Source organism: Dipteris shenzhenensis, chromosome 9, assembly GCF_047967505.1.
Source record: "Dipteris shenzhenensis isolate YYH24624 ecotype China chromosome 9, Dip_SZ_1.0, whole genome shotgun sequence".
Classification (NCBI taxonomy): domain Eukaryota; kingdom Viridiplantae; phylum Streptophyta; class Polypodiopsida; order Gleicheniales; family Dipteridaceae; genus Dipteris; species Dipteris shenzhenensis.
In genome coordinates, this window is record NC_141604.1 from 3,393,208 (window position 1) to 3,412,636 (window position 19,429).

At 42.9% G+C, this 19,429-nt stretch overlaps 1 protein-coding gene across 1 annotated transcript; it reads right to left on the minus strand.

Moving 5' to 3' along the window:
- Window positions 1-5,301: 5,301 nt before the first annotated feature.
- Window positions 5,302-11,704, minus strand: LOC147898083 (PLAC8 family protein). Its single transcript, XM_087379515.1, has 4 exons — window positions 11,504-11,704; window positions 11,230-11,422; window positions 10,750-10,976; window positions 5,302-5,655 (listed from the first exon to the last, which is right to left on the minus strand). Exons 2-4 carry the CDS (start codon window positions 11,384-11,386, stop codon window positions 5,488-5,490), a joined length of 552 nt encoding a protein of 183 aa, XP_087235641.1. The 5' UTR covers window positions 11,387-11,422; window positions 11,504-11,704; the 3' UTR covers window positions 5,302-5,487.
- Between the last annotated feature and the right edge of the window lie 7,725 nt (window positions 11,705-19,429).

Genomic DNA, 19,429 nt, shown 5'->3' on the forward strand with positions numbered 1-19,429 from the left:
ACCGGCTCCTACACTGGCCGGTAATAATCGTTGGACTTTCGACTGCGACCTCAACTGCACGTAGCTCACAGGGAACTTCTACAAGGCAACCTAGTCACTACGTCTCCAACACGCTTCCATGCAGCACGCGCCTGAGAGAGGCGACACCACGTGGCCGATACGGCCACGTGGCTCTCTACGCAAAAGTTGACACATGGTAGACCAATCAGCCACGCCACTTTATATGTGGCAATCACACACAGACAGATCCTCATCTGCCACGTAGGTAGGCCAAGCTGCCACATCATTGCCTCCATGCCAGTGCCACATCAGCAACTCGGGTCCATTTGACACATCAACGACTCATCTACCACATCATCAGGGCCACGTTAGCCCTAGTGCCACATCATCATCGACTACCACCTCATCATTTGACCAAGTCAAATAACACATCACTGCCACCTCAACACTGCCACATGGCCCCTGCCAAGCACACAGTCCCTTTGCAGGCACACTGTGCACTGCATGTGCACCTAGTTGCCACATGATCACTGCTCCAGAGGCACACCCCTTGCTAAGCACACGCTGAACATGTGATCCTAACAGCCACATCACCATTTTGCACCCTTTTGCCCCTCTACCTAGATCAAGCCATATCTCTTGATCCAAGAAGAATTTGAGGGCGGTCCAAAAAGGAAAAATGCTCAATTTTTTGTCCTCTACGTGTTCGTCACATCACACACACACTTTGGCCCAAGGATCATAGAATTTTGAGCCTCAAAAACAAATCTAATTCTTGCAAGCACGTCAGCCTCTACATCGACACATCTGACCTAGTACCTAAAATGAACAGGGAAAATGAATTATTTGCAACATGAAAACTCAAAGAGAGCTTGAAAGCTCAAGAGGAGGCCAACTAGTTGCATGCATGTGAAACTGGAGAGAGAGAGGCCAAATTATGGTGGAAGGTTCAATTTCTTGAACCATCCACATTCATCATTTCTTGAACCATGGTGGAAGGTTTAGTTTCTTGAACCATGATGGAAGGTTAAGTTCTTGAACCACTCACGTCCATCATTTCAACATAGATGTTTCCCACATTTGTTAAAAAAAAAAAAAAAGTATTTCAAAACTTCCATCCCTTTGTAACTCCTTACCTTTGGCTCTCACATAATAGACTTGTCCATCTCCCCAACCCCACTTGGAGCTAACCATACCTACTTGGTTTTTAGCTTATCCATCCCACTTCCACCATCGAGCACATCCCATCCCACTTCAAGAGATTCACTTTGATAATAAACTCGCCTGTGCATATGCCACCCACTTCTCTACCATGCTCGATGATCCTAAGGAGACTTCCCTACTAGAGGATAGAGCCGCTCTTATCACCCAATCCAAAAAATGCCGCTTTCCAGCCTTCCTAGATGATATCCTCCTACTAGAGGATAGAGCCACTCTTATCACCCACTCCCAAAAATGTCGCTCTCTAGTTCTTCCCAAATACCACTAGGTCCACCTGCCTACCACGGTGCATTGGATCGGTCCCTTGCAACAAATGGTATGATGATGAGTGTAAGGCCTTGCACCATTTTCTTATATTTGAGACCAAGCATCATCATCTAACTAAGGCAGATACCAAATAAGAGTACCATGATCTAGTCCATCGAAAGAAGAGGGACTCCCTCGATCTAAATGAGGAAGAATTACTAAATACTATGCTTATCAATAACTCCAAGGATTTTTTAGTTTCTCGAGTGGAGGTCCACATCCCGTTTCATGGACCTGATCATCTGGCACACTTATGTACACACTCTTTATGACACCCCCACTAGCCTAACACTATGCCCTGTAGATCAACGGGGCAGGCAAGTTTCCAGATAGATCATGCTACACTAGATCACATTTTCATAGTGAGAGCAGTGACTGAGGAGGCTTGAGCAAGAAGCAAAGAGTTTGCTATTGCTTTGAGAATTTCTAAAAATCCTTTGACACAATACCATGAGCTTGAATATATGGATGACTACTTGATCTAGGGCATAGCCATGACATCATTTGAGCAGATTAAACACTATATGAGCAGTAGCAAGAAGAGTCAGACATTGACTAGGTGGATAGAGGAATCATGAGCATGATTGGAATAAAAAACAAGAGTCAGACATTGACTAGGTGGATAGAGGAGATCATGAGCATGATTGGAATAAAAAAAGATTTTCCTTTATCACCAACCGTGTTTGGACTATACATTTACGAGCATGAGAAGAGCAAGTTCCCCCTTAACTAGTTCCCTAATCTCAATTCTACAATATGTAGACCATGTGGTTCTAATCTCCTCAGGCATCTAGATGCACTCCTGACTTTTTGTGAGACACATGATTTGAAGGTCATCTTCAACACATCTCAAGATGTTGCTCAAGTGGAGATTGTTGTATCCTATATAAACTTGGGGGTCCTTTCCTTAGGTCCAATCTTCACAATGAGACCAACCATGTAGCCTAGTTTTCAGCAGAGGGTAGGCCATGCTAGCCAACTCGAGAGTTAGTGCTTTCACTCCCATTTCTAGGACCATAGAACCAAGTATTTCTCTTTGACTCGCTTGTTCATTTAGCTGGGATGTACATGAGTACCTTTTTAGAGACAAATCTATCAAAAGACAGACTCGTCCTACATACGCAGACTATAGGCTATGCTTCTTGCTTGGATGATCCATACGATGACCCATCAGCCCCGTATCATATTCTACTAGTAGCAGAGTTTGGGGCTACCCCTTTGCATCTTGATGCAGTCTTTTAGGTGGTCAATATCTCCATAGAGTCAAGGAGTTCGTTGCTGCACCACAACATCTGCACAACACAGATTGCCGTGAGTTCATCTATTGCACTAAAGGTAGCATAGGATCAAAGGAGTTGGTATGTTGGGATACCCAGATGGTTTGTAGGCTTAGGACTTCATATGGAATAGACTACCCCTCTTTTAGTATAGCCTTAAGGCCTCATCCACTCCACTTGCCTATCATGAGTTGAACCACATCACTAGTGAAGATTTAGTACAGCTCCATATGTATAGGACTTGGCTAGCACCTAATGAGCTTTCAACAAAACTCAGCTTCTAAAGAGATCATGGCTTGAAGATCTCAGAGGAGGGGTTTATTGAACTCATACCCATTTCCCACATACCCATTTCCCACATGCACCAATGATCTCGATTGGGAAGTTTCAGGTATCTTCTCATAGGCTAAGGATAGAGATAGGACGGACAGAGGACATTCACAAAGATGCACTCTATGTGATATGCAAGAGAATGAGAAAGACGAGCACTTCGCATCCATATGTCCTATGTAGTATGCGATCTATGTATGGCACCACTATTTACTCAAAAGTAGTTCAGTCCACTTGAAGAGTTCTTAGCACATCTTGATCAGCAATGAGTGGCCATTTTCTTCCTGGAGACCCAATATAGAGATCGGCTGATGTGAGCATACCATCAGATCCACCTGTCCATTGCCCCATGGATCAGTTGAGTGTAAGGCCTTGTGCTGTCAGCTCAACATCACCTTCCGACACGGCAGAGATCCCATGAGAGTATCATAGGATAGTTGGAAGAAGAGAGACTTTGTCTTTCAAAATGAGGAAGAACTATTGAACATTTTGTTTCGTAACAATTCCAAGTTTTTGGCAAAATTTTTTGGAGTAGAGGTCAACATCCCCTATCATTGACCTGACCATTTGGCACATGTACACACATACACTGTATGACATCCCATCAGCCTTTACCAACTACCACGCCCTACTTCCTGCTTACTCTTCACTATGGTGATATCAAACATGCAACCATCAAGCTACACACGGCCGAGCCAAAGATCATTAGGGGCTTTCTACGGAGTACATTGCACATGCATAAATTCAATAGATCTCATCTTGAAAGGGCTCTTTAATGAAGTGGCTTGCACCCATTCCCCCACACTTGACCATAGGGATCCCATGAGTTGATCTTGACAGAGCTCTTTAATGAAGTAGTTTGTACCAGTTCCCCCACACTCGAACTCTTAACACCATTACCCTAATCCACAAGGTATGGGATTCCATGAATCCAAAAAACTATAGGCATGATATGTTCAAGCCTTATGGACCAACACGCACTCATGTTACTAGAGAGGTTGATTGTGCTTTCAGGCAAATCATGTTACACCAGACCACAAGAACAGAGAGCTTTTTGTTGCTTTGTGAATTTCTATAAGCCCGACCTTTCAGACAACTACTTGATTTTGAGAGGGTACAATGTAGAGTCAGGAGTTCAACGGGGTGGACAGAGGAGATCATAAGCACAATCAAGTTCAAAAAAGATTGTTTGTTATCACCGATATTGTTTGGCCTGTACATCGACGAGCTCCAACCCTTCATCACAAGTTTGGGAAGTGCAAGTTGCCCTTGGCTAGCTCCTTCATTCCGATTCTACTATATGCATTCATGTGGTCCTACTCTCCTCCTCCTTGGCTGCCTCCAAACGACATTTGGATGTGCTCCAGTCTTTCTGTAATACACATGATTTGAAGGTCAACTTGGGCAAAAATAAGGTCATGATCTTTGACACATCCCAAGTGGCCGCGCACAGAGAGCAGTTTACTTTGATGGGGCTCTAGTAGAGATTGTTGCATCTATACATACATGGGCGTTCTCTTTTTCAGCTCCAATCTTCACAATGTGACCAACTATGTAGGCTCGTTTGAGCAAGGGATATGCCTCACTAACCAAGCTCAAGCATCAATGCTTCCACTCACACTTTCAAGATTCTAGAACCAAGTTTCTCCTCTTTGGCTCATTGGTCCACCTAGCAAGAAAGTATGGTAGTCCCTTCCAAGGGACAACCATGTTAGAAACAGATTGGTCCCGCAAAGAGAAAGTTTAGGTTCCACTTCTCACTCGAATGATCCGTAGCAAGCCATCGGTCTGCATCAGATCGTATTATTAGAGTTTGGGGCTACCCCTCCAAAGCATGATACACTCTTCCAATTGATCACTTACCTCCAACACTTCGCAATCGTCGTGACATTCAAACAACCCAGATTGTATATAGGGTTTGTCATGGATCATGCAAGGACCTTCCTGAAATGTGTGGAATGCTCACCGACCAGGACCTCATGACAAGTCTTCAACGTATTGTTGAATTTAACTACATTGTGTAGCCTTTCCAGGCATCCGTTCAAATAAGGAAAAGGGTCGTTATAAGCATAGTTGCACATGCACATATGTTTACTTGGTTAGCATGCAGACATACAAGCACTCATCACAGAAACAGAGCAATACGAAATTTCAAACATTAACTGCTAATCATACAAGGAAATTTGAGCAACTAATAACTATGCTTGCTCTACCTCATGTTCAGGTATTTCAAAAAAACTTAATTTACATATGCTGCTCTTGGAGAGTACATTTACATATACTGCTCTTGGAGGTACTCTTTCTTTATGCCGCTTAAAATAAGACAAGCTCATTGCCATAAGAAAGAGTACATTCATTCCATAATTCTTGTTGGCAGGGGATGCCCTTCCATGGTCTGGTTTGATGGTGCAACCACAGAAAACTCAGAATGTGTAGATCTCTCACAAATTTCCCGATACTCTTGGCATAATGCACATTGGTGGCAGCAAAGATGTGTTCCAAAATCACCACATGGAGCATCCTGTACAGCCAAACATGCACAAGCTCAGATTCTTGAAATGATGGAGGCACAGGAATTTCATGTAATCATCCCATAGGAGAATTATTGCCCCATTGTTTTGAAAGTTCCTCCATTGCTATTGTCTAAACTATTGTCTTAAGGATTCCCTGCCGCCCCCCGGTGATCTATTTGGCTCCGGAGGGGGGGGGGGGGGGGGGGAGGGAAGAAAAGAAGGATTAAAAAAGGAAGAGAATATAAAGATGACACATGGTGCCTCTGCAGCATAAGAACATTATACAACAATAGCTTAACCAATCATCCTTTTCATATACAATGCCAACATCCAACAGCCCCCAACACACTTCACTGTGGCTGTTTTCACACACTTTGTGAAGGTTCACCAGGAAGGCAAGTGTTGCAGAAGCAATCCCACCAGGACTAGTCAGTAGGAAAAACGTCAATATGACACAACTGCCTAAGTGTCCCAACTTACGACACCTGAAAACAACACTAGTGCCAGCTGTCCTTACAGCACTATCACAACTCCGCTACATCTAATTATTATCCCCTGCAACACATTTCTTACAGAGGTACCAACATCAGTTTACTCTTGCGGAGCTGAATATGGTAACAAGCATGCAAACTACTAAGTCACTGACTAACAAGCTTGTAAAAAAAGGAGGCAACTTCCAGCCATGGTGAATTTACACCAAAGAAACCGAAGTGACATGCAAAATATTACGACTGCCAACTCCATCAGTGAACTACCCAAATGTACCCCATACAGAGGGCCCTTCATAAGACACAATCGTTCAGCAAGCCAACTGTCTATCTGTATACCCATTGGTTAAGCAGGTGATTGGAGTTACCCCACCTTGTCTCGGGTGGAACAAGGATGGCCAAGAGGAAATGGTGCCGCAAACCTTATTTTTTGGAAGTGTTGGGGGGGAACCCTATCATGTGTCATATTCTTCATTCTTTCATCGTGCAGTAAGTTTCCAGCGGTAGTTGTTACTAAAACATGGGCATGCATAGGGAAAGCAAAAACTCTCTATGCAAGTTATGTTTGTCAGAAAAAATAGTCGCTTGCTGTAGAGTTATATGGAATTTGTGGGAGAGATCACACAGTTGTTTCAAATACTAACTCACTCCATGTGGATGCATGTATAGAAAGAGAACACTTCAGATATGGAGAAAGTACAGACAGATGAAAGCCAAAAAACAATCTCATATATAGAAGTAAAAAACTATGTATAGAACCAGCCCAATCCGTACCAATAACTTCAGCAAACGTGTGCTGAGGTAGGGCACCAAACCCAGACTCTGTTTGCTGGACCTCCTGCTGTAGACTTCTCCCAGATCAGCACGTGCCTCAACCAGGCACCAGTAGCTGCTCCAGGTGAGCCCTCCTGCTGACTCTCCATGCTCCACACTCTGGCTCTGCTATGCCGGGGTAGATCTGCCTCAGTATGGACTTATGAATGTCCTTCCCTGGGGCAAGGGGCCCGGGCTTGAAGCCCTCCATTCTGGCCGATCATACTGACAGACTGAACCAACCTGGGCCGACCCAGTCTGTTCACATCTGCTATTATTTGGCCAACTCTGTCACGTGGCAGCCTGCCATTGGCCCAACCCTGCAGATTGTACTGACGACCATGCACCACCCCTGACTCTGCTGCTCCAGCCACCATACCTGTGCTGCTGTACTGCTGACCTGTTTTGCAAACACTCTGTACTTGCTGTACCGGCTGCTGCAGTAGCCGATGGCCATACCTCATGCTAGTGCTCTCTGCGGCTGTCTTTCCCAGCCCTGCTGCCCTGTATCAGAGCCTACGGCTGGGCCTCTTTCAGCCATGCAGTCAGCCCTTGATCTGGGCACACAGCCAGCCAACTGTGCTGGCCTGTGCAGCCCACGTTGGCTGGGCCTCTTTCAGCCCGGCAGTCAGCCCTTGATCTGGGCAAACAGCCAGCAAACTGTCTGGCCTGTGCAGTCCATATGGCTTTCTAAGATCAAACCCTAACATGGATCCTAGAGTGCTGCCCACAAGTTCCTCTCTTACCCTTTCCATGTGCCCATATGGCACCATGTTCACCCATATTACTACAGGTGTCAAACCCCGATGCACTCCTCATTTGGGGGCTAGCATGTGGGGCATTGATCCTATTTGTCCAAACACAGCCTCTCAATGACACACTGTGGTCCGATACCCACTCTGGCAAAGAAAAGCTCCATCAGCTCCCTCCTCGTAGAAGCTTTAGGAAAAGTTAAGGATGTCTTCATCACCTGGCCATGAACCGATATCTCCTGTATCTCCAGCTACTGCTCTGCATTGTGCACAAACAACTGGATCCAGTTTGAAAGACTGGTACAATTACTGGTCTAAGTTGCAAACACACCAGGGTCACCAACAAATCCATCTAGGCGTCCCCCTCAGAAGATAGGAAAAGACCTAATCCTGTAAAGTACCAAGGATCAGGTCTATTTCAACCTGACATCAAACCAGCACTATATGTATCCGTATCCTGGTCCTTGATTTCCTTTACAATGAGATCCCTGTGGCTGCTCCACATTGATCCCCACAGGTAGGAATCCCCCCAACTATCTCTAGAGCAACATTGTCACCCATTGGTCCTCCACGGGAACGATTGTCCTCCCTTGATCCTACAGTTCTTTTTGAAGTCTTTGACAGGATGCTAGGACTTCCTAGAGACGCCTCACAAACACCTCCACTGATTTGCAACTTGACCCGAAGTCTTTGTCACTAACCTCAAGGGTAATCTTGCAACAGGCATTGAAAGCCTCCACAATGAGAAACCCCCCTCTGTCTATACGGAAGGCTTTCCGTCTTTGTCTTTATGGAAGGCTTTCACACTCCATTCTCCAACTAGCTGAAAATTCATGTACAAACAACCACCCCAAAGCAATTTACTGAAATTTCCAATGAAGCATATTGAGAATACGTACCCTGGAAACTCAATTTGTTGTTGCTTGCTGTTTGAGCACCTCCCAGAAGTACCCTTTCCTACCATGCCTTTGTGTAAACTTGTATTCATGCTCCCCCTGACAAATTCTAGCTCATCACCCTCGATCTTGAAGCGAAGTGCTCCATCTTTGCCGGTGGTACTAGGCCGGTCTTCACGTCCCAAGATTAAGCAACACCTTCCATCCTCCACCACAAAGTCTAACTCTACACTCCACTCTTCGATATCTCTCATGAACACCATCATGAATGTATAGAAAGAGAACATGATGGAGTATGGGTCCTTAATAACCTCTATCTATCCTCATTGGTCTGTCCCTACTATCAAGCCCACTAGAGGTAGCTAGTGATCTAAAACAAGGCATCTACACGCAAAGGTCTCACTACAGACTGTATGCATATGATATCATGTGAATTGCATCTCTTACCCCAGATCACACGTGAGGGCATCATGACCCTATAATCGCTCGAATCCAACTCACCTTCCCTCTTTGTGACCTACTATTGCACAAAAAGATGTTGATTTGACTAGTGAGTCAAAAAGGATGGGTTTCATACTCAGGCCTGAAAGCATTGTTCCTCCAATCTCGCTAGTGAACTATATCCTTTGCTTAGATGTGCTTCTACTGTTGGTTTCATGGTTAACTTGGGTCTTGTTAAGACGCACCACAAGTAAAAACAGAATCTAGGAATTTCAATCCACAATCGAATTGACTCGTTGGAGTTGAGCCTCATTAATGTTGAAGATCATGACGTTAATTTTGTCAAGGTTGACTTTCATGTTTTGGCTTCACAAAATGTTTGTAAAGTTGATAGGTGTGACGGGTCTCAACAAGGTATCTCTCGTGTCTGACGTCAACACTACGTCATAAACATAGATGCCGGTGGTGATACCTCCCCTCCTAAAATGTCAACAAAAGATGCCAGCTCATGAATGTAGAGACTAGAGAGGATGGGGGATAGAGGGCATCCTTGCCTCACAAAATGGAGCTACTCACCTCTTCAAACTTGTCCTGTGTACCTCTGGCTCTCCTGTACATATGGCAATAATGGTCTCCCTTGCAATGCCGAGAGCCCAAAGTAGTGAAATGAGACAGGTCCATTGTACAAGAAGTCTACAAAGCAATAGCATACTCTTTTTCTCTCCTCGCCCAACCAGAATAGAATGATCCCGTATGAAGTAGGCTAAACCAATCACCGGCATACCTATTTAGTGAACATCCTCATTGATGTGTATCTCTAGTGCTAATCCGTATAGCTGACCATCAAGTGACACTTAGATAGTTACTTGTGTCCATTGGGTCTCCTACATTGTGAATGGGTGATGGTCTAGAGCCTCTAAAAAAAGGCTCATTAAAAAGTTTCACCAAGTGTCTCCCAACCGCGAGCCTTGAAGGCCTTCATGATTCTTGGCTCTACCATTTGGTAAGTTTCTGGTCTCTTTCAGGTATGATAGTGAATAAGTGTGGAGATAGTGGGATAAGGAAAGCCAGTATAGGCTGATCGTTAGGAAATCATAGAGGGTGTAGGTTGTAAGTGTAGGAGGATCTCATATGGGACATAATGATCCCTCTTTCAAGATTTTCATCCAATATTCTTTGGAATTACGGTTATAGAGGATGCTCAAAGTTATTGCAGAAAATGCCTCACAGCAAAGAAATAATGAGAACACTTATGTGGTACATACATATTTCTGTATTGCAAAACAGCTCATTACAGATCGGGGTCCTGCGTATGGCCCATATAAATCCTAAGAGTCTACGTGTGTTGAAAAGATTCGATATCGCAACTGGTTTTGGCATTGCTACATAATTGCTAAAAATGTAACCATGGCGTCAAGAAATTGGAGTTAATCAATTGCAAACGGTTAGACCCTCAGCAAGCTCAGCATTGTTGAGGGCTGCTTGCAGCATGTCAAAGGTTGTTCTTGTACAGTGCCAACTCAAAATGGAAAACAGTAAAACTCTAGGTAAGCTCGGCCATGGTTAGCCTTTACGAAAGCAGAAAACCTCAAAAGAGAATTATTGCCTTACAGACAGGTGGTTCGGCATATACCCTTTGTCCTGTGAAAAATAGGCCCAACCCTAGAGTGTGAAAGCTAATTGTGTGCAAAAAGGAATGACAGAAGGAGTACCTCCAAATCGTACTTCGCACGGAGTATTTTCCTGTATCCGCAAGCATAGCATGGCACGCATGAACCTAGTAAACCCAGCATTGTGCCGTGCGTCAAACTGCACCCGACTCCCGTTACAATTCCCCAGAGTAAAACATGCATCAAGCATGGGCCTGTCCACGGCCTGCCCTCTAACACCTCCACGTTTCTGCCAAACAAGATACAAGGGCACCAGAGACCCAAACAACCTGCCAATTACAAGAAGAAAAGCAATTCTTACAAAAAAGTTGGAAAAAGAAATGACCGCCCATATGGCCTTCCGAAACGGACATTGAACCCGGCACCCTAAATTGGTGCCTGCGTCGATCCTTACAAAGTTCAACAAAGCAAAACTTGACATCTAACGTAAGCTGACGGCACAAATAGCGTGCCGGCGGTTGGAAGTCGTAAAATTCTCTCACGATGACTTAGCCAGGACAAGGATTTGGACGAGGAGATTACAGCTACTCATGTCATCAAAGCAGGCACATATTCCGGAACTCCAGCGATGCGGAAATTGCTGAGCAAATCTTTGAGTTGGAGACGGCAAAGGTGCATAATCCTGTTCTGGATCGAACTCCGAAACTGGCGTATAACCCCGAGGCGCTGGTGCCATCATCAATCAACAAAGCAGCTAATCGTGGAACGCAGAATTCTGCAGGAAACGATAAAAATCAATGTTGGGTGAGGGAATGAAGCAAATAAGCTCAATTCTCTCGATTTCCCTGCCGCTCACCTGCGTTTGCCGAATCAGGCTAGCAGCTCGTCTTCTGATCTTGCAATTTGAGGAGATGGCAGCTGAGCTCCTGAGCTCAAATGAAAGCAAAAGCTTGATTTTGCAGCAGAGGGCGCACACACTTAAGTCAGAGGATTTTCATTGGAACATGCGTCCCCAAAGCATTCAGTTTTGCAATACCTCACACGTGCGCCCCCCCCCCCCCCCCCCCAAGATTCTCAGACGGCCCCCACGTGTCGGCTGTACAGCTAGAAGACCAGTCCAACGTTGCAATGCTGGGCCAGAATCCTGGAAATCGATGGAGCTGAGCCAGCGGTGGAGTGGGCCAGCCGCGGGCTCCTGAAGATGTAGGGCACTACAAATGCCATCCGACGACAGGAAGCCCTCTCATCAGAGTTTGATGAGTGAAGAAGCTAAAATATGACTAAATTGCCTAGAATTTTGCAGATTTGAGAAAAATATTTTAGAGTGAAAATGAGAATCTTACATGTTCATTGTAAATAGTTTACATGTTTTCTATGAGCACTCGTCTGGATCAAAAATACCACACCATCAGCAGTGTCTAGTGCTCGCTCCTCTCATTTGAATCCTAAGGGATGTCTCTTGCTGCCTAATGCCAGAGGCCCTGATCGAATGTGCCGCTCGTAGTGACAAGTGTGTGAGTTAAAAAAAGAAGACAAGTTTGGATGCAAAGGATTTGCACAAGCGTATATTTGAAAGTCAGATGTATAGCTTGGTTATGCTCCAATTCATCATACCTTGTCTACTGTTTCACACACCAATGTCAAGACTCGGGACTTGGAAGAAGTATCCGAATTTGAAACTCGGATGTGTAGCATGGTTATGCTCTAATTCATCATACCTTGTCTACTGGTCACACACCAATGTCAAGACTCGGGACATGAAGAAGTATTTGAAGTTGATATGGAGAGCTACTATGCAAGCTGGCCATGCAAGCGTGGCATACAAAAATAACAACAGGACGGAGGAAAATAGTAAATGGTCAAGAAGATGCTAGAGACCTTTTCCAGCTTGCTAGGAGTTGAGAGATGATGAAATCCATCTAAAAAAGAAAGCTACAAAGGGAATGTGCATTGAGATGCATAGTTTTTTGCAAAGTGGAGCAAGGCTCTTTTTTCCTTTCTGTTCAAAAAATAAATAAAAGCATTCTCCGTGTAGAAGCACTCCCAAGTCTCACGTGCAACCTTTGTTCCACCTATATCAAAAAACTTGTTTGCAAGACTTGTTGCGAGTTTCTTGAATTTTCCCTTCACACACAATGTCGCTTCCTGCTGTTACGTTTAGGTGCTCCCCTTGAAGAGAGCAATTATAAAAATCATGTTGTTTCTAGCGGGCCAAAGTACTAAAAGCATTGCTCCTCGTAGTAGTGAGAGCCAAACTAAGGCAAGGTTGGAATTGAAACCCCAATAGTCACCTCAGACTGCATGCTTCCAGATCGAGACCTTCCCTAAAAATCCCAACATTTAGTTTGTTCGATGTAGTCCTAGAAACAAGGCATGACCGATATGTGACTCTTTAGTAGCCCTACAAAGTGGGCATCGTATGAATTGGGAGGAGCTTTGTCAACTAGTCTTTCAGATTCTCATACACTTTTTGATACAAGTAAAGGGTGAGCCTTGAGTTTTCCAAAATTTTAAACATCTTTCAGATTCTCATACACTTTTTGATACAAGTAAAGGGTGAGCCTTGAGTTTTCCAAAATTTCGAACATCTTTACACTGGGTCGTCTTTCTCCTTTTGTTTCTTATACCCCTCAGTAAGGCTTTTCTCATGGTGCTTCACCATTCCAAATGCAAGCCAATCAACCATTTCGATTCGTTAATTGCTAAGTTAGTTGGCCAATATTGTGTCCTCCACCAGATCTAGAATATTTTGTAACAAATTGGCTACCGTATTTCTTGTGAATCTTTTGTAGCAAGAGCCACAAAACTATGGAGTAGTTTGTTTCCAATGCACTAATCCTCTTTTATTCAGTTTCTGGGTAGCTCATTGATCCATTAAGGCTAGATCTTGACGTTGGATATGTGCATGTTAACGGGGTTGAATACTTCGCATTTGTGCTCAAATTGAACATGTTGCAAGGCAAAGGGTTAATGTCTCTCTCTCTCTCTCTCTCTCTCTCTCTCTCTCTCTCTCTCTTAGCTCCCTCTCAGTCGCCTCTCCCTCGTAGCTCCCTCTCAAGCCGTCTCTCCCTCATAGCTCCCTCTCAGTTGCCTCTTCCCTGCAGTAGTCTCTCTCAACTTGAGCCGCTTCTCTCTCTTCTTTTAGTCCATCTCAATCCGTTTCTCCCAGCCCGTTTTATGCTGTCTCTCCTAGCTCGGGTTGCCTCTTTCAGCCCGTCTCTCCGAACAATCTGAACAGTCCGTCTACCCCAAGTCGCCTAGGTTTACAGCCAAAGGTTCGTCGCCACAAGTCTCCTCCAAAGTCCAAAGTTCACAACTGCCATTTCGAGTTGAGTTTCAGTTCAGTTCAAATTAGTTTAGCTCGATTCAGGTGTGGTCTAGTTAGTCCAGCTCAGTCCAGTTCAGTTTGACTAGCAGTTCCACACTCGAGTTCATAGACTCCAGGTTGGGCTGAACCCTTGGCCCAACCTTGGGGGTTAGCTTGAGTAGGGGGTACACACACAAGTGTGGGTCACCATGGAATTACCTAAGGTCAAAGTTTTTGCAACCCTAGCCCCCTCTTTCAAGCCTTTGTATTCGACCATTGTGAAGACACCTTCCCCCTATGAAAGAACACATCAAAGGCAGATGGTTAATATTGACCCGCAGGAGCAAATCTATTACCTACAGCAAGAGATTAGAGAGCTCAAGCTTCAGCTTGTAGCCCTTGCAAGATATGGAGAGTAGTGGAAAGAAGGAAATTGTTGTAGAGGCAGTACACAAATATAATGCATCTCCACTAGCACCGATACTTGTCTCCACGGTTCAAGACATGATTACCACTCATGTGAGCTCAATCAAGCGAGAAATAGTTGCTGACGCCAGTAACAAAGTCAATAGAGCTGACCTTTATGTGGAAGTAAAAGAGCAGGAAGCTATAGCACGGAATAAGATGATCTTACGCATTTGGGGACTGAAACAAGGCTACCTTCATGATGATGAGGAGAAAAGCATTGAGGACATAATCATTTGCCTTAAGAGGGAAATACCAAAAATCGAATGGGATGATAATGATATCTGCAATGTTTGTCAAACTAGCACACAATCACCGATCTACTGTAGAGGGAAGGTAGCAAGAATCAAAATTTTTAGACAAACACATAAGTTGAAGGGTACAAAGATTTGGATATCTGAGGAGCAGCTCCAATAAAGAAACAATGAACTCTCCAAGGTAAAGGAAGCACGCAAGGTAGGCAAATGGGAGGTTTACCAAGATGGGCAAGCATTGATTAGGGACTTCAAATCCAAACCCAAAGACTCTCAATCTTAAACTGATGTTATAAAGACCACTTTATGATAGTGTTAGAATGTAGCTACACTCTATAATAAATCGGGTGGATAAATGCCACATTGAAACTGTGGTCGGTTGCTTGTCCTTCCCATGTTCTTGAGTTTTTGCTCCACCAATTTTGTTATTTCTTCTGATTTGGAGGTCTTTTTCGACTTTGACTTCTCTTTCTTCTCTTTTACCTTCTCATTTTTTGTTTTCTTTGCTACCTTCTTCTTCTTCTTCTTTCATGGCTGAGGTCTAAACTTTAAATTGTCAGTGGGAAAAGAGAAAATAGTTTATCCACTCAACTCACATTTCTCCACTAGCTCCAATCTATATCAATCTCTTGAATAATGAACTAGAATACTGTCTTGGCCCATAGGGCCTTGCTTGTTAGTAACGATTTCATGAGCCACTTTGTGAGAAGTGCCATAGATTTCTCTTGGAATTGGTCCTCCTTGGTTCTTAGAAGTTGTGATTGCCTCCTAAGGAACTTTTATGTTCTAAGGGTCTTCTTGCCATAAGAACTATAAGAATTTCTTATCTAAATTTGCCCCAATGGGTTTTTGTAAAACATAACACGCTTCTAGCATTAACTATTTGTGGTGGAAGAAAGAATATATTGTAGATTTATCAAATCTAGCATTCCAACCCAACATCTTGCCTCTCCATTCTTAAAGCTTGGCCTTGATTTTGTCAAAGGACTAGATAAGTCTTTGACTGAGCAAAATGTCCATTCCTATTGGAGCACCTAAGCATGTTAGGACTACTCCCTTGGCTATCTAATTGAATCTATATTTAAGGAGAAAATGTGGCTTGTTGGTTTTCTTGCATAGCTATTTGCACAGAAGAATAACTCAAGCACTCCAAGGAAAGCAGCTTGAAAGAATCCAGTTTCCTTTCCTTTACAACCGAAATGTTGTTGGTGTTGTCTACAAACATTTATAGAGTTAGTTGATTTCCCATGGGGAGCTTTAGCCCTATTTGGGAGCCTATTACACTCGATCATTTTGTGACGAAGGCAAGATTAAGAGTGCTAAATAGTAGAGGGTAGCCTTATCGAAAAGACCTCTGGAGTTCCAATTGTCATGTCACATCTCCATTAAGCACTATGGCTATGGTTGCATTGCTAAGAAAAGCTTTGACTATGGTGAGTATGAAACCAAAAGGTAATTATCTTCACACAAATTCACCACTTAATCAATTGGAGAAAGAGAACACAATCACACCATGAAAACGACAGCAAAATGGGTACAATCTCTCCCCCCTAGATGAGTGGCTCATGCTTCCTCATCTAAAGTATTTATGATTTTTCATAAAAGCACCAAGGAGCCAAAATTATCCCTCTCATCCAAAAATGAGGGATTTGCTTTACATAGCCATCTTAGGGCCCAAAATGATTTATGTCCTCAACAAAATATATTGCTCAAACTTGCAATAATTAAACAAATACAAAATTGGCCCATGGCCATATATAATGCACTGTGCGACACCTCAATCGGTACCCTTGCACTAACTCCAATCCTCGCTATGATTTCCATCACTTGTACTCAAGCCGCCAATTACATTAGTTATTAACAATCGATTGAACGAATCACCGAATCAACTGATCCCAACATAACCACGCTCAAAGCATAATAATCAAGCACAACACCAATAACACTAGCGACATCAGTATTAACATGGAATCACCCACAATACTGATCATCTAGCATGGCAAAACACAAGCTAGTCAGGCGTCCCCAACTAACCACACAAAGTATCCACTAGGACCCCCGCCGCATCCGGTGGGCTCCTATGGAGTACTTTGCCATAGTCACACTCGACTAAAGATAATAATGTCCCAAAGCAAGATATATCATAAATATAATTTTCGTAACATCCCTCTTGCTTGGATTGCAAGTGACCTCAGTTGCATGTTTGATTATAGGAACTAAGGAGGTCTGGAAAAGTTTGAAAGAATCACTCAGGCATCCACTGAGCCTCTTCTCTTGGATGGTTCTTAAAATTGAGCAAGTATTTAGTATAGACATTTCCTTTTTGGGTCGAGGTCTGTTGATGGTCAACAATGCATTTGGGTTCTAGAATTTCTTCTTCATCAACAATCAATGGAGCCTCTTCATAGACGGGATGAATAGGTAAAGGTCCTTTGAAGGGCTTTAAGAGGCTGATATGGAAAGCATTATGTATTTTCCAATTATCAGGTAATCCAAGCCTATAAGCTAGATCATTGAGTTTCTGAATCACCTTGAATGGTTCATAAAAATGTGGTGACATCTTGATTATTGGCCATTTCTCAACACTCTTCAATCTTCTTTTCTCAATCTGAAGAAGTACGTAATCGCCTTCTTTAAAAAGCATGTGTTTCTGTTTCTTATTAGCTTGTTTTGTGTACTTCTCTTGAGCTATTGCAATCGCTTCTTGAACTTCTTTGAGAATATTTTGATAATCATGGGTAAATGCATCTGCTGCTTCCACTCTATGGGTCAATCGTGTGATAGGAATAGGTAAAACCTTCCCATAGATAATCTCAAAGGGTGCTCTACCAGTTGCAGAATGAGGAGTATTATTATAAGCAAACTGTAAGAGATGAATGTATTTGTCCCAAGTCTTTGGTTGACTTCCTACTGCATAAGCTTTTATCATATCCAGAATAGTACTGTTTGTAACTTTAGTTTGTCCATTCGATTCTGGATGAAAAGCTGATGAGAAGTCTAACTTAGTGCCTAGATTATAAAATAATGCAGTCCAAAAATTACTGCAAAACTTTGAATCTCGATCAGACACTATAATCTTTGGCAAGCCATGATGAACAAAGATATGCTTGATGAATAAATGTGCAGCTTGCTGAGCTGTTAAAGTCTTTTTGCATGGGATGAAATAAGCTTGCTTACTAAAGCGATCTATTATTGTCCAAATCATATCATTTTGATTCGCTGTAGTAGGAAAACCTATTATGAAATCCATAGATATTTGTTCCCAAGGTTGCGTAGGGATAGGCAAAGGCATAAGCAATCCTAGGGTCTTGCCTTTGTAACTCTTGATCTTCTGACAAGTGATGCATTCAGCTACAAACTTAGCCACATCTTTTCTTGTAGTAGGCCAATGGAATTCTCTTGATATCACTTGTAAAGTAGCAGTCACTCCCTTATGTCCCATATATGGTGGTTGGTGCATTTCCTCCATTACAATTTGTCTAAAGGGTCGAGTGATGCATAATTTTTTTTGATAAAAGAGGTATCCATCAGTGCATGAATAGTCCAACATAGGATTCCAATTGTTATTCCATATATCGGAGAAGTCTAGATCCCCTTGATAAGAATTCTTCATACCTTCAAAAGGCTGGGTCTCTACAGCAGTGATGTGATTAATACTTGGCTTTCTGCTAAGAGCATCAGCAACTACATTTTCCTTTCCAGGTTGATACTAAATCATGGGCTGAAAACTTTATATAAATGATGCCCACTTGATGTGCCTATCGGATATTAGTGGCTGAGTTAACAAATGCTTGATACTTTGCTGATCAGTTTTGATAAGAAACTCAGATCCCATCAAATAATGTTTCCACATTCGTAATTCTTTATCATATGTGCTATAATTGCATTCTATTGGTTTTAATTTTCGCCTCTCATATGCTATTGGATGTCCATCTTGCATAAGTATGGCTCCAATTCCATATTCACTAGCATCGGTTACAACTACAAAAAATGGTCTAGAGAAATCGGGTAATTGCAAGACAAGAGCTTGAGTGAGAGCTTCTTTCAAAGCTGTAAAAGATTTATCTTGACGCTCAGTCCATAAGAAATGCCTAGCTTTCCTAAGAAGGTCTGTCAATGGGTGTGCAATGTATGCAAAATTCTTGACAAACTTTCTATAAAAGCTACACAATCCCAAGAATGATCTCAATTCATGTATATCTCGGGTTTAGGCCATGTGACTATGCACTCAATCTTCTTTGGATCTACTTGAATCCCATCGACGGATACAATGTGACCCAAATACTCTATCTGATCTTGAAAGAAACGTCTCTTTTCAGTGTACAATCGATTTTGTTTCAAGAGTGAAAAGACTAGCTTCAGATGTTCTTTATACTCCTCAACATCTTTGCTAAACACCAGAATATCATCAAAAAATACTACCACACAATCTTGGGGTTTAAGAAAGATTCGGTTCATCATCCTACTAAAAGTAGCTGGAGCATTAGTTAGCCCAAAAGGCATAACTAAGAACTCATAATGTCTCGTTTGAGTTCTAAAAGCAGTCTTGTACATATCCCTTCTACCATATGAACTTGATGATAGCCGGATTTGAGATCTATCTTACTAAAGACCTTGGCCCCTTTCAATTTGTCCAAAATATCATCAATCCTAGGGATTGGATATCTGTTCTTCAGTGTGATTTTGTTCAGTGCACGATAGTCTATGCACATATAGTAGGTTCCATTTTTCTTTTTGACTAATAAGACAGGTGCTC